Source organism: Amblyomma mixtum, chromosome 2 (assembly GCF_055824585.1).
Source record: "Amblyomma mixtum isolate Tamu chromosome 2, ASM5582458v1, whole genome shotgun sequence".
Classification (NCBI taxonomy): domain Eukaryota; kingdom Metazoa; phylum Arthropoda; class Arachnida; order Ixodida; family Ixodidae; genus Amblyomma; species Amblyomma mixtum.
Window position 1 is genome coordinate 255,110,694 of NC_143013.1, and position 20,670 is coordinate 255,131,363.

Consider the following 20,670-nt stretch of genomic DNA (forward strand, 5'->3'; position numbering starts at 1 on the left):
TGGCCCTTGCATTCATTTTACTTTGTTTTAAAAACCAGCGCATCATTTCGGAAATTCATTTTTAAGACATTATACTGAATGGACGTTCAGTTCACAGTGAGCGTTTATCACAATGCTTGATGCACCAGTCTGAAAGGTGAAGTTGCACTGATGTTTGTGAAATATCATTGTGTGTCTGCATATGCTGTTTGTGAAGTTATGTCAACATGGTGACATCATCATTCTGTGTGTGCATCTGTTTGCGAAGTTACACATCAACATAAATCCGTATATGCATTGATGCTTCCCATTGTCTGCGCTTGTGATAGCAAATAAGAGCACACAGGAGCACACATTGCTTTGCTTAAATGCTGGGTTTATTTCGACTCTGAAAGGACACTGAAGGCAATGACTCGAACATGTTTTCCAGGAAACGTTAGCCTACGCACATGCTTACCACTGAAATTCACATTCTTAGCCAAGTGAGTAAGGGATGCACATGTGGCTTCAGCGCACTGCCAAAACAAGAATGAAACAGCATACAGCTACTTTCTTCCTTCATCTCCTGTGCCGTACACAAAGTTGGACACAGTCATCACAGATGCTGTAACATGAACAAGAAAACGGCTAAAGCAGGTGACCGTCACTAAAACAATACAAAACTGAACTTACAAAAGCGGTCCACCTTGGGAAGCCATTACGCAACTTCTTCCAGCATGTAGGCAACACTTGCGACTAGATTAGCATGAACAATGCTCTAAGATGCAGCACCCAAAATATTCAGTTCACACGGCTTTTGTGCGGTTCGAGTGATTAGTAGTGGCAAAGTACATAACGCCACATCTTCACTTGCACATACTTTCAAATATGTACATAAACAATGCTTCGGCCGGAGAAGACTGCCATCACGTGGCAAAAAGGCGATGTAGCTCTACGACACTGACATCGATTTCCCATAGCAAGTTCAAGCACAGTACATCCAACAAATTCCCTACACAATTTCAGGAGTCTAATTACTGAGGCTGTTGTAGGTTCGCCGTGCTGCAGCTTTCAGCATGTGTAATAGGCAAAAATAGAGGGCTGAGGCCGCATCTGTCTCGTTAATGCTGAAGTTTCATTCACTGGGTTAGTTTACTATTTATTTTTGCGACAGGTTATACTTTCACATCATAGCGTGGGAATCAAGCTTTGTGAGCCTCTGCACTTTTTCTTATTTTAATTAAGGCAACTTACACTGTGGTTATGATCTGGGAAATGTTTGCAGCCCTTGACAACCAATTTTTTTCTGCATATTCCCCTTCAGCTTCATTTCTGTCAACTCCGTACAGCTTGCGATGTTAGAATATTGAATTCGGTTTATGGTTACTGGTATGCTCCTGAGAAACATGCGTTCTAGTAACCCATTAAAAAAAAAAAAAATCAACACCTTACTATAAATCTGAGCACTGTTCTCAAATGAGCTTGTCATTTTCGGTGATATGGTTTGAACATGCCTTTTCTCTCTTCTCTGTAAAAACGAAAGAAAGTTGTGAAACAAGAAAAAAAGGTATTTTTTAACAATGGTGCAAGAAGACCGCATTTTTCCTTCTTAGGCCTCCCAAACATGACTATTAAACGTGCAATATACACTGTACAGAGTGCGCCACCAAGTAAAATACACACAAAAGATTCCAACACTGATACACACAATACATTTTTTTTTTTCTAGCATGTGTATGTACAAAATATGTTACATGATGCGCAGAATGCCTCTGCAAGCCATAAGGAAAGGGATCATCAGTGAGGCGTATTTCCTATATGCGTTTTGCTGCTCGGGCATTTTTTTTTTAACACGATGTTGAAAACAATGGCTAGCATCTCTTTTACACAATGCCGAAATCTTACAAAAATACAGGGAACCCTGAATGTGGTTTCCCCTGTCAACTTCGCGACAAAGGCTTCAAATCATGAGCAGTGACACAGCAGGCAGGTGTCGCAAAGACCAGAAAGGCTCTTGTGCTGGGAAGAAAGGTGACAGCAAGGAAAACACACAGTGTATCTCGCACGCTTGCTACCATATGCAAGCTGCCACCACAACGGACTACCACTGCAGGTGGTTACACGTGCATGTCGTCAATACAGAAGTCCAAGGAGTGTCTACTAATATGTTTGCTTAGCCACAAAAAAATTTTTTTCTATGTCGGCTATGCAGGGAAAATCAGCGGCTTTTAAAACCTTTAGCTTGCATTCCAAAATGAAATATATTTGCACAAACTATGGAGATCCTCAAATCACCCATTGCACGATGCATACAAAACTAGCCACAAGGGAATGAAATAGAAATCGAATGCGCCATAGCAAGTCGAAATGCATCACTACTCAAAGCATAAAGACTTCATAAGTTCGTGTCTTGTAGCCCAATAACGTATGCATGGGTTTGAATCCTCATCTACAAGGAACCAGTCATGCTTCCCAGATATTGACTGCAGAGGATCACTATATATTATAGAAGTATGTTAATTTACCGGGACGGTCTGATTTGCTCAAATGAAGTGTCAATCCAACACAATTTTCATGAGCTTATACAACCATTATATCTGGCTCGGTGCTGTTTTAACGCACTATCTGGATCTCAACATTAGCACTCATTTAATCAAGGCTCTCTTGCCTGCCAGTGTTACACACTGCAAATTCACTGGACACTTATGCTTCTGGTCAGAACTAGCATTAACCATAGACGCAATTCATTCTGAATCATGGTGTGCCAGGGATCACAAGGGAAGGGATAAGAAACTGCTTCTCGGGACAAGACAGACCAGCACGTGCTATGACAAACAGGAGAGGTTCACATTTATAGTGCACATGACAACAGTAAGCAAATACATCAAGCGAGTAATGAAACTTGAACAAAAACCAGCACTTGGTGCCAATGCATTTACACTGTTGCGGTTCAACGGCAAGGATGCAGCATTCACACGGGGCCCTTTGCATTCAAAATAGAATTCAGCATGGGTCGATTCTGTAACCTTCAAATTGTTCCAAAGACGCGCGTGCGTTTAGTGTACAACCGAGCTAATGTCGTATGCACGCTGCCTGGTACATTACACATATCACATTGGTACAGCCCCTTGTACGTCACACATCTCACTAAGACGACACAGTTTGTATAGTGCGTTACAACTTCTTCAGCGAACAAGACAAGCGAGCCGTCTTGCGACGTCAAGGTGCTCAATAACGCACAATTCAAAGCTTATGGTTTTCCTGGACAGCCTTCTTTGGTTACACAAGCACAGCTTAGGCAAGTGGATTCGTTGAACATCAAAAGCCAACTACAAAAGATGCCAGACTTTCACACCAGCATCCTGGACATCGCCAAGATTTAAAAACCTGTTGACATGGATATACCACCTTTTCCATATGCATAACAACTTGGATGATGCCTAATTACCATTAGCATTAGCTGTGACAATGAGACAGCATAAGAACCTCGTTGTGAGCAGCCATGCACGACCACACATACCATACAAGAGGAGAGGAGGATTTTCCCTTCTCCACTTTGCCACCTGCCATGGCATTGCACGCTTTTTGTCCCAATGGGGCTCTTAAGTTATCGCATAAAATCTAAAAGGACACAGTTCCTTAAAAGGAGCCTTGAATCACTTGTTATCAGCACCTGCTGGTGCCTTTTCCGCTCCTTGCTATCGCTCACGGCTTCTGTTTTATGAAGACAGCTTTTGTGGCAACACTACAAACAAATTGTCACTGCTGGCCACTTTCCTGATACAGACTGAGCGGACACCAGTCCACAAGTAGACTGTTCTGCCTATGCCAGTTTGTGGCCAATTAACTTAAACTGCTGTCCTAAAGGTTGCAATGAAACGGCTGTTCTATGGAATTGACGAGAACAAGCAAGCAAGCAAAAATAACAGCGTAAGACGAGACAAAGATAGTGTTTGCGACAGAGTAGGCAGACTAGAGCAAAAAGAAACAAAAAGTGCTTAGTTAATTTTGCCTTTTACCTTTTGAAACAATCTGTCAGACATTCTTTCAAGTTGCCCCATCTAAGATCTCTTCAATGGGTTTTAGAATATGGGTACTACAGGGAGTGAAAAATGACAGTATGTGAAAAAATTTTTTTCGTCTCTTCCTACTTATTTTCATCTCTAACATCTTCCAAAAGGACGGTGCCACGGCAGCCAAAAATACATTTTTTCCATCTGTTCACATGAAAAGCAATGAGCCATGCTATGAGCTATCACAATCACTGACCAAGAAATGTTTATATGGAAAAAGTGATCTTGGGACAACCATGATATCTACGGCATATATCACGCCACACGTAAACTCATCTTGCGCAGGAAATGAAGTTAGCTAATGAGGACACCGAGGTGTTCCTGTTGAAGGTAAGGTTTCTGCGATAAAGTACCGAGTTGCTGAAATACTCTCAGCACTAAATAAAGTGTACCAGTCAGAAAAGTGTCTAGGGGCTGGTCGTCGAACGAACACATTTGGCAACAATGAAAACAGCACAAGTAAAAGGGCAAATGTTTTTGGCCGTGTGCCGCACACTTCTTGGACTGCGTACACTGCAGTTTGGGTTTCAGTGTGACAGCATCAACATAAGAACACTTTTCTATCACAACAGGGGAACATGACATCACTACGTACGACACCGACACGCCCTATTTGAGGGAGGCTATACACAAACAGAACAACAAGTGGCACAGCCACGCGAGAAAAGTCCGAAAAAGAAAAAAAAAAGCTTGCAACAACAATGCCTGCTACATGGACAGCAAAAACAACAAGAGCCCTGCTTGTAGTATGCCGAGCGACTCAATGCTTATGTACACACCATGAAGTAGTACAGAAGAAACACATAAAAACAAGGTGCAATGCAGGAACAAGGCGTTATTAAACGTTCATCGATGCCAGTGACAATGACAGCAGTGCGAGGTGGAGATGAAAACTACGCAACGAGAATTGCACAATTGCCCGAAATGCTCCGCGGTGCAGCCATAGGCAGGATGAAGAGGCAGCAGCAATTGATGCTAATGCTCCATCTCACTAGGGTTGTGCGTAGTTGCTGAAGCTATAGAGCTGGTGTTGCTTAACCAAGGGCCCATTTTGCAAGGCTGTTTTACAGTAACAATGATTTGCGAGTGGTCAGCACCTTGAGCACTGCCTTACAGGGGCAACTGTCACCAGCCACTGAAGTATACCCGCAAATAGGAGCAACAAAGGATTCAGTGAGATGAAGCATGGCAAAAAATAACGAGAAAGGGCTAGCGAGAAAACGAAAGAGACAACGATAAACAAGCCAGAGTTCCTAGAGCGGCAGTCTATCAGGAAGGCGGGAACTCGAGGCGGACGAGTAACGCATGCAGGATGGTGGCCCCCCTCTCCTTAGTCCTCCACTCCAGCTCCGAGGCACCCAGAAATGCCTCCGTTGGATCTCGCGCTACGGCACCACCGCCGCCGCTGCTGCTGCCAGTGGGACTTGTGGCGCCCACGCGTCCCGGGTGCGTAGTGTAGGAGCCCGGCTGGACCAGCACTTGAAAGGCAGCCCTCGCCCACAGCTGACGGCCACTCTTTGGGTCCACGAATCTGTCGAAAATTGCCAGGGCACAGAATGATGCATGCATGAAGCTGACTGGCCAACACCGCTCTTTCTAACCTGTATCTTGCACAGCCTTTCTTCTGGCCACTCTAGACTTCCAGCAACTTAATGGCTCTACAAAGAGATAATTTCTTTCTTCCGTTATGCAACTGGTGAACTGAATAAGAGAAACTGTATGAATTTCAAAATTCCTTGCAAGTTACCTCAGTCCCTATTCTCAAGGGCCCCACTGATCATGAACTTCTTTTTGCTACACAGCTGTTTTGTTAATCCATTTTCAATTGTTAGCTTACACTTGTATAACAATTATGCCAAGCGTCATATTGCATCATACTGTACAACAAGACCATTTCCAGGTGTTCTATCATGATGACTGCCCCACCTCGTCTTCAATGCAGTAAGTTACTAGTGGCCCTCTCTAAGAGAACACAATACCAAATTTTAAGGCAAATTTATTTGTACCAGGAAGCCTAGAGGCTGAAGGTAGCCAAGCCAAGACAAATGGACACCAAAAGTGCATCGCTGTAACCTTTGTGCAATTTAATCTTACACTTAACCCTTTGAAGGTTTTTGCCGTATATGTACGGTGGCGGTTTTCTGTCCCGCAAGGTCTTTGCCGTACGGGTACGGTTTCGATCTTCTGTTTGAAATTTTGCGCCAAAAGAACAATGTGTGCTCACTGGGGGGTGCTGCCACCTCTTAGGACTTACAAGAAGTGTTTGAATTTTGTGCTGCCTTCTTACGGAGATAAGCAGAACTTATGTCTAGCTTTAGCGCGGCGGCACAGACTGCGGCAACACCCCTTTTGTAGTTTTGGTTTCGCCGCGTGATCACAACGGAGTCGCGCGATATTTGAGTTTTCTTTTTGTCAGCACTATCTTGCAGGGGCTGCCGAAGTTGATTTCTATCTTTATTGGCGCTGCTCTTAGCTTGCTTATCACCGTTGCTCACGAGGTATTCTCGCCCTCTGTGGCAATGCGCCTACGCGGTTTCGATTCCGCCGCGGGATCGCAACGGAGTCGCGCGAAACGTGTTTTCTCTTTGTGGGCACTGTTTTGCAGAGGCGGCGAAAGTTGATTTCTATCTTTATTGGTGCTGCTCTTAGCTTGCTTATCACCGTTGCTATTCTATTCTATTGAACATTTTCAAGTTGTGAGTGATGCTGTCACCAAAGTACTGTTCCTAATTTTTTTTTACTATTTATTCTCGATTATATACATTTTGTAGATTCAAGATCCGCAATAATGTAATTTGACCACCTGGGAAAGTTTTCTTCAAAATAATTCGACCCTCAAAGGGTTAAACCTGAGCCCAGTTCCGCAGTGGGGACAGAAACAGACCATACTGAGTACTCACTCATGCTTTGGACACAGGGCACTACAGCCAGCATAGCGCAGTGTTGGAGACAGGCAGACCGAGTGGCTCTCAAAGTTCTCCGATTTGCTTCTTTGGCCAGACTTGGGAATTTGACAGAGCGACACCTTGTCTGTACGGAAAGAGGAAAGTCGGATATCAGAGGATGACAGTACGTACTCACTTATGCTTGAGTTCACATGCGCAACATTATGTAAGCCTCCGAGAGATGCAAAAGCTGCAAAAGCAAACTGCCGCTGCCCAAAACGTCTTTCAATGAGCTCAGGCTGTACACAACCAGCAGGTACCGAGGATGAGCGAATAAAATGCACAGGTGTACAGAGCAGTTCTCGAATAACACACAAAAAAGCTGATTCTCCTTGTTGCTATAAGCAAGGGTGCAGAATGCACCATTAATTTCGTGGATTCATTCTTACACTGCCATGCTGTTAAGATATTCTATGATTTGGCCGTTCTGAATAACTTTTGTGGGCACCTGTACATACAAGTATACATCAGGTTCAGGCGTGGCAAGGTACTAAATGCTAAGCATGCAACACTGTTTGAATGTGAATTAAAACACATACATCTGAGATCACCATTATGTTGGCTTGCTTGCTCAGGAAAAACTGAACAGCAGTATTTCTCGTAAATAAAGCCTGTCCCATTACCATCGGCACTATAGTGGAGGCTTCAGCTGCTGCCTCTGGTCACAAGCATAATTACGCCTAACCAATGTATCACTTCGCAGCGTGCTCCTAAACATAAGAGCGTTGTCAACCACCAAAACCAATTAGCCTGGTTAATAAAGACAGTGACATTGTGTGCACATAAGCGGCACAGTAGTGAAAAGCATGAAGTACAAGAGAGTTCCAAATCTGAGTTACTATACTCACGCACGGATCTGAATGCCTGAGGTTGCTTCGTAACTCGCACTCTAGCGTCAACAAGCTGTGAGATGGAGTATTGGAATGGTCTAGGCACTACGGTGTATTTTGAATAATTTGAACTTAGAGGAGACCAAAGGTTTGAATTAAGCAAAGTTCAAACTGAGAGCAGCTTTATAATTATATACTAATGTTGATAGCACCAAGGCGCCAGTTCGAATAAATCAGATGTTTGAATTTAGCAAGTTAAAATTACCAACAGTCCATTGTACATATATGCATGCGACAGATGGAGAACAACACTTGCCTGGTGACAACAGCTGTCCGTGGTCCAAGGTCTTTCTCACAGCAGCGACAGGCACTCCATGGTATGCCACATGCCACTTCTGCTGAACCGCATTGTGGTCAGGCCTTGGTGGCAACCTGCCGGCAGCAGTCATTAATGAGACGCCTCTCATTTTACTACACCAGACACCAGCTAGGTGCGCGACATCTGGCACAGGCTGTGCATATCTGTTCCCGTCCTCCAATATTTTCATGTTCGCACTTTGCAGTCTGTTCTAGCGTACTCCATAAACAGAAACAACCGTGCTTCCTTTGCTGTTACTGCTGCTCTTTGTAAGTCTCTGAAAGGAAGGACTCAAAGGATGAAATGGTGCATTCTAAACGGCAAAAGAATTACTAAGGACAGCAGAAAAGCCCCTACAATAGAATAGTAAGCAAGCCTCTACCTTCCTTTCGCATGGTGACAGCCATTAAAGGTTACCGTGCTGCATCGACACAGTGCTACCCATTTATTATGGTGCACTAAGTCCTGCCTATCTTCTGAAATTGTAGTTGGAGAAACTTAAGTGCGTGGCTCTTTTAAAGCCGCAGCATAAATCAGATGAAAAGAAAATGAAGTTTATGGACCAGTCTTTCTGCTTCATGGAGGGCTTTCCCCATGTTTCACAATAAACTCGTCACATCGAGTTGGAATAGCCTTCAAGATAGTACAATGGCGCGACTAACATGCATATCTTCCTTCATGAACATCAACATGAACTGTGTGGGATGATTACTCTGTTTATGCTCTGCTTTTTGCCACCGCATTTACAAAGGGCTCTGTCCACATTTTGCAGTGAGGTTATCACATTAAAACTCTTACAAGTGCTGAACTGAAGACTAGAAATAAAAGCAGGTGCTGTTTCTCAAGGGCCTACCAAGTTGGGACGAGCGACTTGTGCTGTGGCAAGGATTTGGTGCCACTGACTACTCCAACATAATTGCAAAAAATAAACCTTTTGAATATCGGGAACAATCCAAATGCAAAGGTTTAGTATTGCAAGAAGCTTCTTCAGCTCAGAAATTCAAGTAAATATCGTATTCACACGTGCAGCCTAACAAAGTTTTTGCATAACTCAACCTCTATGTAACCTATCTGAAGACATAACTTATTGACAAAGTTTTCTGAGAAAAACGGTGTTCATATGTGGTAAGGCTTACCCAACAGGGCAAGTTATACACCAGAAAACATGGGAACTGTTCCAAAACCTAAGGTTCAAAGACAGCACCCTATTTTCACTACTGATGCAGTGTTCAAAACACTAAAATGCCGTTAACAAGCGAATTCAAAGCCTGTGCAGATGCAATGAAGAAGGCTGGAGCGTGCTGTTCACCTGAGAGGGAAACGGCACCAGCCAAAGGGTACTGCATAATCCCGAGGCGGTTCACCAACTTTGAGGTAGGGCTCGTCGCCACGAATCTTATGGCAGGTCTCACAGTAGCAGACGTTCATGTCAGGGATGAAGTAGCTTTCTGCATGCAGACAGGTGGACACAACACAAAGTCACAACTTAAGGTACCACTCAGCATTTCAAAAACAGTGCCACCAAAGGGCATTCACCTCAGCCAAGCACCAAATATTTCTACAATAAGTGCCAGATGATGATGATGAAAACATTTATTAAAGGCACAATGCCTTAGTTGAAAGGAAGGCTGATCGGGTCCCTAGTCCGGGACGAGGGCTCGTTGTTCCTCGAGGTCCGAGCTGGACAGGGCCGCCTTCCAGCCCTCCCGCGTTGGCTGATTTATGATCTCAATGCTGTCATTTTTCTGACAAACCCATACCATATGGTATAAGTTTGCCTTCTGGCCACAAAATTTGCACTGTGCCAAAAAAGGACTCGGGCTCAATGGCGTGAAGCGTAGCTGGATTATTGAAAGACATAGTTTGTAGCCTGCGAAGGTGACATTCCTCTGATTTACTGAGACCCTTAGCGGGCCTCGGGAGTGTCTGCCTTTCAAGGCGCAAATGTTGTAATATTTCTGAATATGTTGTTAATGGAGAGGGGGAGCCTGAATCAGTAAGGGAGGACGTAGAAGTATTCCGGGATGAACCCAACAGGACTTAAAAAATTCCTGTTCTTGGTGCCATCCCTTTTATGTCTGTGCTGCAGAAGCATTACGCACAATCAACAAGCCCATAGCCATCCCTGAGTGAATAACTATCATTCGTGTCAGCACATGTTGTATTCCTTTGTTCCTAACAGCACAAGGTGCCATTGTAGGCTGGCACTCTGTTGCATCTGCGATCATGGTGCTGAGAGGTGGCTCGCCCATTAGCCACAGAGAATAACACAATCCTCCCCTTTTAAACCCTACACCAATTATCCTGGTTACGCGCTAGTTGTGCCCATTTTACATTTGGAAACTTCTGTCTGTCCCTTGCTGTTCTTTCCTTTACTTGGAACCCACCTGTTTAACCCAACAGACCATTGTTTCTCTCTTGGACATCTAGCATTTCCCAACAAAGTCCATTTCTTGTCCCTCAAGGCTAACACTGACTTTTTCCTTTGTCCGCTGGACTATTTAGCCGCGGATAACAAGAAATGAGACGCGAAACAATGGCGAGCACTTGCCAGGGATTCCCAGCATGGCCTTGAACCTCAGGCACAGGTTTTGGTACTCGCAGTTCTTGATGGCATGGATGTCATTGTGCAGGTTTTTCACCTTCTTCTCTTTCACACCTGGAAGCATAAGAACAGTCAATGGTAATGAACAAGAACCACAAGCCTCAATTCAATCTGCGACAGCCGCTCATTAGAAAATAGTGAATGCAGCAGTTATACATGGGGGTCTCTGAAATAAACAAATTAAAAAAAAAATAATCTGAATCCTTGAATATGATATTCTGACTGCCTACAGCATTAATCCTAGACTTCGCAATCTGTGACATCTTGTGGCTCGAATACTTTGGCAACAATATAAAGATGTTCTATATAGATAAGCCATTTTTTTCCCCTTTTATTTTGCAATTTCCTCACAGAATACGAATTCAAGACTTTTTAAAATTTGTGATATCTGGTCTTCAGATCATATGATGCCAAATTTTGTTTTCAAGCACACGTAAAAGGCTTCAAAAACAAATGTTAGGAGCAGACATATTAAATAACCTTTTAAATAGCTTTCATTTTGATTTAAATGATGTCATAAAATGGCTGCATTGTGAACAGATAGCTTAAAAGTTAAAAGATAGAACAAAAAAATTGTCTTGTGAAGAGAATGTTCCCAATATTGTGCTCTTCACACCTTACACCAGTGGTGCTCACTGGGAGCCCATGGATCCTTTGGTGTCTTTGAAGAGGTTTTTTTACTTAGTTAGAGTTCTTACACTCCAATGAAACCTCTACATCACTTAACTTGAAGACAAGACCCATGAAAACATGAAAACAATCATCACTTATTCAAATAAATTGCATTTATCTAGGGACTAGTACATGTTAAAGGTGCACTGAAGAGGATTCTGAAATTGTCTTTTTGCCGCGGGAACTCGATCTACACGTTCCTAGCATTCTTAGAAACTGCAACTTATTGCCCTGCATGGCCGATTTCCCTAATTAAATCGAATTAACGTCCGGCTCCCGCCCTTTTTTTTAAATTCTGCCTCGTACGATGGGCGGAGTCGACCAACGCGTGAAGTTCCTTTCAGCCAGCTCCGTGGAGGCTTTGCTTTCGCTTTATTTTGTTTTTTAGGTTTCCATGAATAAATAGTTTCATTCGCAGATAATATAGCTGCAAAATAAGCCCGCAGAAATAAAAATACGCGCGGACTATTTGCTACTACGGACTACTACGTATTACTCCGCCGATGGCAGAGCGGCAAGCCGCCACGGGACTGGGTGAAAGGCACTCCACGCGTTGGTCGACTCCGCCCACCGTACGAGGCAGAATTAAAAAAAAGGGCGGGAGCCGGCCGTTAATTCGATTTAATTTGGGAAATCGGCCATACAGGGCAATAAGTCGCAGTTTCTAAGAATGCTCGAAGCGTGTAGATTGAGTTCCCGCGGCAAAAAGGCAAGTTCAGATTCCTCTTCAGTGCACCTTTAAGAGCTACCGGTTGGAAGTCCATTGTTGCATTACTACACTGATACACTGCATGGATAAACCAGCAAAACAAACATAAAATTCTAGTTTTGAACTCTTGTTATACCAACATGCATAAAATAATACCCAAAGTCATGGTCACAATTAGCAACACAAACTATAATCTGTGGTATAGTGCTTTTAGCTCTGCTCTCTTTGGTTATTTATTACCTTTACTGAGTATCGACAGCTCAAGAATTCTTACTACAAAAAGCCATGCATCCATGACGGCATCAGAAAGGAAGTGGAACGACAAGCTTGAAGACCCTCACTTGGAAAACAGACAAGTAAAAACAATACATGCCCGACCAAATTTTAGCATGGTCAAGCTGCAGCACTGGTGATGCCAAACTGTCCCAACTAGAACGCTGCAGGCCACTACCACGTACCTACCGTTATCAATGTCTGCTTTTTCCCTTGAATCCACCTCTGGTTCGCTGTCTTGGTCATGAGACTCTACGATGGTCACCTGGTTGAGATGGCAAAGACATATCAGAATTAAAAGTTATGCCGCGACAAATGACAGGTTTGTTGCAGTTGAATATACAATGTTCTCATGCATGCTTCCTAGCCATAGAAGTGCATAAACAAGATGCTCACTTTATGTACTATATAGGCAGCAAAAGTTTATGGCATGAGAGTATGTGAAAAAAAAAATTTATTTCAGCGCAATTCCACAATCCAGTCCCCTGAAACGTGTCAAGAATCAGGGAGACGGGCATTCTCCATCATTCTCTATGCATGCCCAATCTAATTTTAGCATGGTCAAGCTGCAGCATTGGTGTGTTGGTACATGGTACATTTCATGACTGTAAACAGTGTCCATGTTCTGAAAGCAACTTTCAGTGAAACATGAAGGAGCTAGACACCGCAGCGGACACGGGACAGAGAAAGAAGACGACACAGGGCGGTACTTGCAACTAAAATTTTATTTGAAACTTCATGGCTTTATAAAGACAGAGGCACAGGTGATCTTACAATCAGGTAAAAAAAAAAAAAAAAAAAAGATGAATGAAAAGCAACAGATAACAACACCTAACTGACAAAAATGCACAGGAAAGATATGCGAGTCACATTGTACAGAAATCAGACTTTAAAACGTTATGCAATGCTCATCATACGAGTCACAATCTACATATATCAGAAGTGTTAAAAACCGTCGACCGCATGTGGAAGCATAAAAACCACAAGACAAAGGAAGAAAAAGAACGTTAAAAGGAAGCCACCCAACCTGTTACCTGTCAAGGAAACCCAGCTCTTTTTGGAGGATGGAAACCGAAGGCGAACTAACGCATTCATCCGGTTGCGAGCGCAAGATGGCAATGGCCTCTACAATCTCTCTCTCAAGCTGCCCCTTCCTTCTTCCAACAATCTGGGTCTGGCTGAACTGAGGGCAACAACCCTTCATGTCTCACCAACTGGCCTACACTTCTACCCTCCTAAATTTCAGTGAAACTTCCACTTCTGTTTGTGTTAACATCTGGCAAGCGGTTCAGATCTACACTTCTCAGCGCCACACACCACTGCAGATGCAGGTCGCCGTGGTCGTTCAGTGGTTATGGCGCTCGACTGCAGACCCAAAAGATGCGGGTCTGAGCCCGGTCGCGGCGGTTCAATTTCGATGGAGGAGAAATTCTAGTGGCCCGTGTACCACGCGATGTCAGTGTACGTTAAAGAACCCCAGGTGATCGAAATTTCTGGATCCCTTCACTACGGCGTCTCTTATAGCCCGAGTTGCTTCGGGACGCTAAGCCTCCATAAACCCAAATGCATTGTAGATACTAACAAAGGACTTCCGAAAACAGCGGTGGAGGCGAGGCCCACATGGCAGACGAAAGTAATGTTTTGAGGAGATTAGAAGAGTGGCACTACCTGCTCACACTGGCCGTACAGGTCGACCAGGGCGTAGCAGACAGGCGGCAAATCTCGGGCCGCCACACCTTGGTCCATCCCATTGACATAGAGGTGGAGGCCGCCCTCCAGGTCCACCATCACGCCCACCGTGTGGCCCTGCTGCAGGTGGTCCAGGTTGGGGCCGTAGCCAAGCTTCACCTGCACACATCACCATTCAGTACGGAAAACAGGGATACTGAAAACGAAAGTGCGGGGGAGCTTTGCTTAGTCTCCCCATAAGAGTGTTCACAAACTTTGTTAGCTCTTTCACTTGTGAGGAAACTGGAATGAAAGAAAAACAGGAAGAGGGTAAGACAGGCACAACATGAAGTGCCAAAAGTTCAGTAATAGGGAGAAAAAAAAAATTTAACACATGCCTTGCGTGCTGAACCTTTTCAATGTGTGCACAGAAATGTAAAACAAAGTCAAAAGTATCATTACAATTTTTTGAATATTAAGCGAGACACAGATTACAAAGGCAGATAAAATGCTGCAAGTACTGTATTTACTCGCATAATGAACACATTTTTTTGCCCCCAGAAAATCTGAAAATTTGCGGGTGCATTCATTATGCGGGGTCAGATATTCAGAAAAAATTCGGAGTGGTGAAAATGGTACAAAGAGCTGGCTGGTGAAATAAATACTTATTCTGGTACAACTTACCTTCCAAACAAAATGAAACGGGCTCTTAAACATGGCTTCCGGACACGAGAGTACAAACTACAGGTTACTTCACAACAACTCGCAGCAATCAGTACGAAGCACATCCGGAACAGACTGCTACAATCATTATTATTGCAGACAGAACAGAAAAACCCTTTTCAACCAGGCGTGGTTTATATAGCTTCTCGGATTCCACGTAGAACATTCTTGTTGGCTGTTGGTTGCCTAGGAAAAAACGCAGTAGTCTTGACACTCGACAGATAGGGATTTAGAATACTGTGTAGATGTTTCAGCATTAAAAAAAGAGTGCCTTTGGGAATTTCCTATCATTATCAGAAGACTATACACCAAAAGAAAGGGGCGAATCTATTACGCGAGGGAAAAAAAATGGTACTTTTTGGCAGAAAAAGTAGGAGGTACGTTCATTATGCAAGTTAATACAACATGCATCACATATGGCTAACCAGAAATGATAATGGAATGCACTGCTGTTAACCCAAGCCCGAAAGCATTAAAACACACTGCAGCAATGACCTGCAAATTGACCAAAGCCATCCTGAGGTCCATGAACCTTCACCAAAATCCCTCACGCTTATGTTTTCACGTGGAGCCCAGTTGAAACAAACAAAACTGAAAAGTTGGGTGCACAACTGGCAGAGCTACAAGATGCACGAGAGGTGCCAGTTATGCAATCCATTTGTAGTGCTTGCCTTGGTTCCGTTGTGATAGACTGAGTCACCGGAGATCACCCAGGCTAGCCTCCGCAGGCCGAGGGCACTCAGTGGGAACTGGAGCTTCTCGGGGTTTTCCCCGACAACGCCTACTTGCAGAGAGGAACACCACTTGCTGTTCAGTCGGTCGATCCGAACCTGAGAACGAGAAGAAAGTATATACAGCACCACACATAGGAAATATCTTTGCCACTTAAGTGACAAGTAAGTGACCCCCCTCCCCCTCCACCCCCCCCCCCCCCCCCAAAAAAAAAAAAAATTCAAGCCACATGCTAGGTTGAGTTACAGTGCACAAAGCCAGCATTAACTTTCACGTTAAAATTAAATAAGTGACACTTTGTAGCCAAAATGCCCCGCATTTACAGTGTCAAGCAAATGGCTAGGCTGAGTTGAGTAGGCATTACACAGTAATGTTGGCCAAATCTGGCACAAAAGAGGCAGACAAACACAGGGAAGTAAGGCATTCTTTCTTTGTCTATGAAGTCGAATTCTCGAGTCGGTCTACAATACTGCACACCACATGCTATCTTTAAGCACAAGGACAAAAAGGAGAAAGCACTCCAGAAGAATGGCCTAAGGGGCGAGTTGGTGCACGATGAAATGAACGGCGGCGCAAAAATGGGCACTAACAAGAAAGGAGACACCACAGTTATTGTCTTTGTTGCGCCGCCGTTCACTTTTCAGGAGAAAGCACAGTCACTTTAAGTATGTTGTCAACGATAGGTGCCACATGGGGACAACCACGTGGCACTCGGGCTCCAAGCACCCACCTGGAAGAGCTGACAGCGGGGCAGAGGCTTTGTGGAGAGAAGCAGGCCGTGCCCGTAGCCGGTTGTGCGGCAAGCACCCAAACTGCCCGCACGCAGACGCACGTTGCGGCCATGCTGCTCGTGGAACTCCTGTCCCACCCTCTCTTTGCTCGGCGTGCCCTGGCTCGGCTGCCACGTGCAATTGCAACAAGAAACAAAACAATGAGAGGAAATCAGTGGAGAAACATCAACAGGCAGCAAGCTAGAATGCAACTCAACAGCTCAGCTAAATGAATGACTGTACCAAGCACTGCGAACTCGACTAAACTTAAGTGCATAGGATGAAAATAAACTGCCGAATGTGCAGCTGTCAACCGATTCATTCCATCAAAGAGGTTGGTCTGCTCAGCCTATTTTGGAACACTGGAACGTGCAGTTAAAGTATAATTCACTGCCACATATAATTTCACATTAAAATATTGTCACAATACTTCTATACTGCATGAATCTGTTGAAACAGGCTTCCGCATGTATGTTTAACATAGCATCCCAACTTGCACTGAACCATGCTGGTGTTTATGGAAAGCAGACATTGTTTTATTAACACACACCAAAAGAGATACTGGTTCCTGTGCCAAATACAGAGAATTATGCACACCGCTGGCCATGTGTTATTATGCAGGAGGCACGTGTGAGCAACTTTAGCACATATCACACTGCATAAAACATATACTTCTGCTTACGTGAAATGATGAATGCAAAAAGGCTAAACTTCTAGTGGAGCACGTCACACTGCTTGGAGCAGAAATTCCTAAGCATTGCTGTCATTAGGGGATCTTACTGGCTCTGGAGATCAGCCGAAGAACCTTCATGTCCTCATATCCATGATATGCATTCAATGAAATCATCTCTCCATGCACAAGTGTTTCACAAATGACCCCCCACACACACTCTGTCAAGTGGTTACACGAGGCCTGTAGCCCAAATAAAACTGTAAACAGCACATCTACCAATATTAGCAGAAAAGATTCGTAATGCAAACATGCGATAGCATTGCAGTGGTGAAGAAAATACACAGTGGAAAGAGAGGGAAAGCAAGTTGCATTGATTAAACTTGGGTACCAGCAAGAACCAAAAATGGAACTTGTGACACACTAGGGTTCAACAGAACCCAGTTTGTTTTGTATTGTCTTTGTTCTGACCGAAGCAGCCTCTTGCGCCCGTCACATTGTTTTGTTAAGTTCAAGCACTCTGCAATATCCCACCTCGGCACAGTCGAAGTAGTTGGTGGCCGCCGAGTGCGTGGCGGGGACTATGCTGCTACTGCAGAGGGACACGGACTCCAGCATCCCGTAGAGGTCCAGTACAGCATACAGCACCTGTTATTAACACAATGGGGGTAGCAAGGAACCGTGAAACCACGTTAACAGGAAGCATTTGGCACTGACAGTCAAGTGAAGTGCATTAACACGCTTTATCCTCCCTCCAAGTGCAAAGATAGTGAGGGAAATAAGCCACATGTGTTTGCTTCCAACAAACTTAACCTTTGTGACAGGCAATACAGCTATCATTTGCAACAGTGCTGCTATCAGTGTGCTAACAAGATAGCACAATTGTGCTATCTTAAAGGTGCACTGAAGAGGAATCTGAACTCGTCTTTTTGCCGCGGTAACTCAATCTGCACATTCCGAGCATTCTTAGAAACTTCCAATTTATTGCCCTGTGTGGCTGATTTTCCTAATTAAATCGAATTAACGTCCGGCCCCCGCCTTTTTTTTTTTTTAATTCTCCCTCGTACGGTGGGCGGAGTCGACCAATGCGTGGAGTGCCTTTCAGCCAGTCCCGCGACGGCTTGCCGCTCTGCCATCGGCGGAGTAATACGTAGTAGTCCGTAGAAGCAAATAGTCCGCGCGTATTTTTATTTCTGCGGGCTTATTTTGTGGCTATATTATCTGCGAATGAAACTATTTATTCACGGAAACCTAAAAAACAAAATAAAGCGAAAGCAAAGCCTCCACGGAGCTGGCTGCAAGGCACTCCACGCGTTGGTCGACTCCGCCCACCGTACGAGGGAAAATTTAAAAAGAAAGGTGGGAGCCGGACGTTAATTCGATTTAATTAGGAAAATCAGCCACACAGGGCAATAAATAGAAGTTTGTAAGAATGCTCAGAACGTGTAGATCGAGTTCCCGCGGCAAAAAGACAAGTTCAGATTCCTCTTCAGTGCACCTTTAAGTGCTAGCCAGGTAGCACATATAACCTCCATTGCTTCCAACTTTTTTCTTTACACAAGTTCTGACAATGCTGAAGAGAACGTCATAGCACAAAAAATAATGAAAGAGGGGCAACTGACAACACAGCCGAGGGCTGCCCGCATCAGACAGAAATACAACTCAATGCATTACATGTGAGACATGTGTTGTGTTTATTACACTGCACTAAGGAGTGAAACAAAACAGACCTTCGGCAAGTTGGAGGCCGCCGGACCGAGGTCTTCTCCATTGAGGTGAACCCGGAGTGTGCCATCGAAGCAGTGCTGTACTCCGATTCGCTCGCCAGCCTTAAAAAGGGAAAGAATACTATTAGTGGCCATGCTTACAGAAGTCTAACGAGTGAACCATTTACTAAAACGTCCTTTATGAATATACCTGCATGCCACAGCAATATGCGGAGAAAGTGAGAAAACACAGTGTTCATGCCGGTTACGCATCTTTGCGCAGAGCCTGTTTATGCAAAAGTCAGAAGCAAATCGGATGAGGAAAGGAATCAAATGCTCAAACACACACAATGAGGAACATTTGATTTCTGCTAAGTTATCAGGTTTTACATTCAGCTGAATAAGAATGCAGTGAATGAAAGCGAGCAAAATGGCATGCATATCTGAGACAAAAGTAAGCAAACATAACCTACCATCCTGGCAGGTCCTAATTCTGTATGTTTCCGTGCTCACAGAAATCCAATGTCGCACACAAAGGGATGTTTATTGGGGTTTAATGTCCCAAAGCGACTCAGGCTATGAGGGAAGCCGTAGTGAAGGGCTCCGGAAATTTCGACCACCTGGGGTTCTTTAACGTGCACTGGCATCGCACAGTACACGGGCCTCTAGAATTTCACCTTCATCGAAATTCAGCCGCCACAGCCGGGATCAAACCCGCGTCTTTCGGGTCAGCAGCCAAGTGCCGTAACCACTGAGCCACCGCGGCGGGGTGCACACAAAGGGATGTGACTGTGCCACATAAGCTATTGTATGCCAGCACAGTAATGCTTCCCATTTTCACTATACGCCATATCCAAAGACCATGACAGAGATGCAAAAGCTTTGCATGTCTCTGACCAGAGGGAAACAAATGCACCGGCTGAAATGAGTTTGAACCTTGTCACCTACTTGTGAGCTGCTCATGCTTTCTGTGGACAGAAGTATGCAAGGTGGTGATTATGCCTGAGATATATTGTTGTTATGCAAAAGAAATACAGCTCAATCTTGATGGTACGAATCCTACAGTGTCGTGAAAACTATTTATGTCATCCTAAAACTCGTACCGTCCAACACCAACAAAAACCGTATGCAAAATCGCAGGAAATGCATTCACGCAGATCTGTTTGCAGCTGACGAGATTTATTTATGGCCGTGCAGCCATTTCTTACTGCTCACAATATACAGTGCGACTGGTGATCCCACAATGGCAATGTGAGAGCAGTGCTTGTGTGGTGGTGTGGGAGTGTGCCAGGAATTTTACAAATTTGCATCATCCTGAAATTTGTGCCAACCGTGATAACATCACTAAGATTAAACTTAGCAGAAGAAACATATTGCTTCTTATCAATAGCAATTCACAGTTAAATCTCGAGGATAATACTTCACTGCACTGTGACATAGCTAAGCCTCCTATGTGGTGTGCGTGTTGTGTGAGCGCATCTGTGTGCAGTGTTGTGTGAGTGCATCTGTGTGCAGTAAGAATTAATGGGATGCACTACAGAGCACGGTCAAAGAAAGCAGCACCGTGTTCAGCTACCATGACTTTTGATGGAACCTGGTGCAGTAGCAGCACGGCTCGACAGGCCAGAGCTCACCGAAAGCCGATGCAGGGACGGCCCGTAGTTGTCTCTGAGGAGGATCCCATTGTGGAAGACACGTGAGCCGACCACCAGCCACGACTGGTGGCCTGGAAGACGAAGCGCCGTCGGAGGCAGCGGCACACCGGGCTCGGGCGCAAATGTCGTCAGGCCTAGGACCAGTGCTCCAGCCCAGACGGAGCTCACCTGCTCCACTTGCACCTAGTGGGAGACAGAAAATGTGGGGCTACCCATCAGCAGGAGTAGTAAAACACATTGCAATGGATGGCTCACAGCCATCTGGAACTGAGCAGAGGAATCCAGCTGTTCTATGCCCGATATCACTAACAGACTACTACTAT

General features: G+C 44.5%; 1 protein-coding gene across 1 annotated transcript in view; it reads right to left on the reverse strand.

Annotated features, from left to right (window-relative positions):
* Nucleotides 1-334: 334 nt before the first annotated feature.
* The window catches only part of Neurl4 (neuralized E3 ubiquitin protein ligase 4), a 37,733-nt gene continuing 17,397 nt past the window's right edge, over nt 335-20,670 (reverse strand). Inside the window, exons 15-26 of the mRNA XM_089573595.1 lie at nt 20,327-20,530; nt 18,717-18,815; nt 17,521-17,634; nt 16,277-16,444; nt 15,486-15,644; nt 14,092-14,271; nt 12,613-12,688; nt 10,716-10,823; nt 9,474-9,612; nt 8,123-8,238; nt 6,932-7,061; nt 335-5,562 (exon numbers count right to left, since the gene is read on the reverse strand). Of these exons, the coding sequence (XP_089429721.1) occupies nt 5,301-5,562; nt 6,932-7,061; nt 8,123-8,238; nt 9,474-9,612; nt 10,716-10,823; nt 12,613-12,688; nt 14,092-14,271; nt 15,486-15,644; nt 16,277-16,444; nt 17,521-17,634; nt 18,717-18,815; nt 20,327-20,530 (1,755 nt within the window). The 3' untranslated portion in view covers nt 335-5,300. The remainder of the gene's footprint in view (nt 5,563-6,931; nt 7,062-8,122; nt 8,239-9,473; nt 9,613-10,715; nt 10,824-12,612; nt 12,689-14,091; nt 14,272-15,485; nt 15,645-16,276; nt 16,445-17,520; nt 17,635-18,716; nt 18,816-20,326; nt 20,531-20,670) is intronic.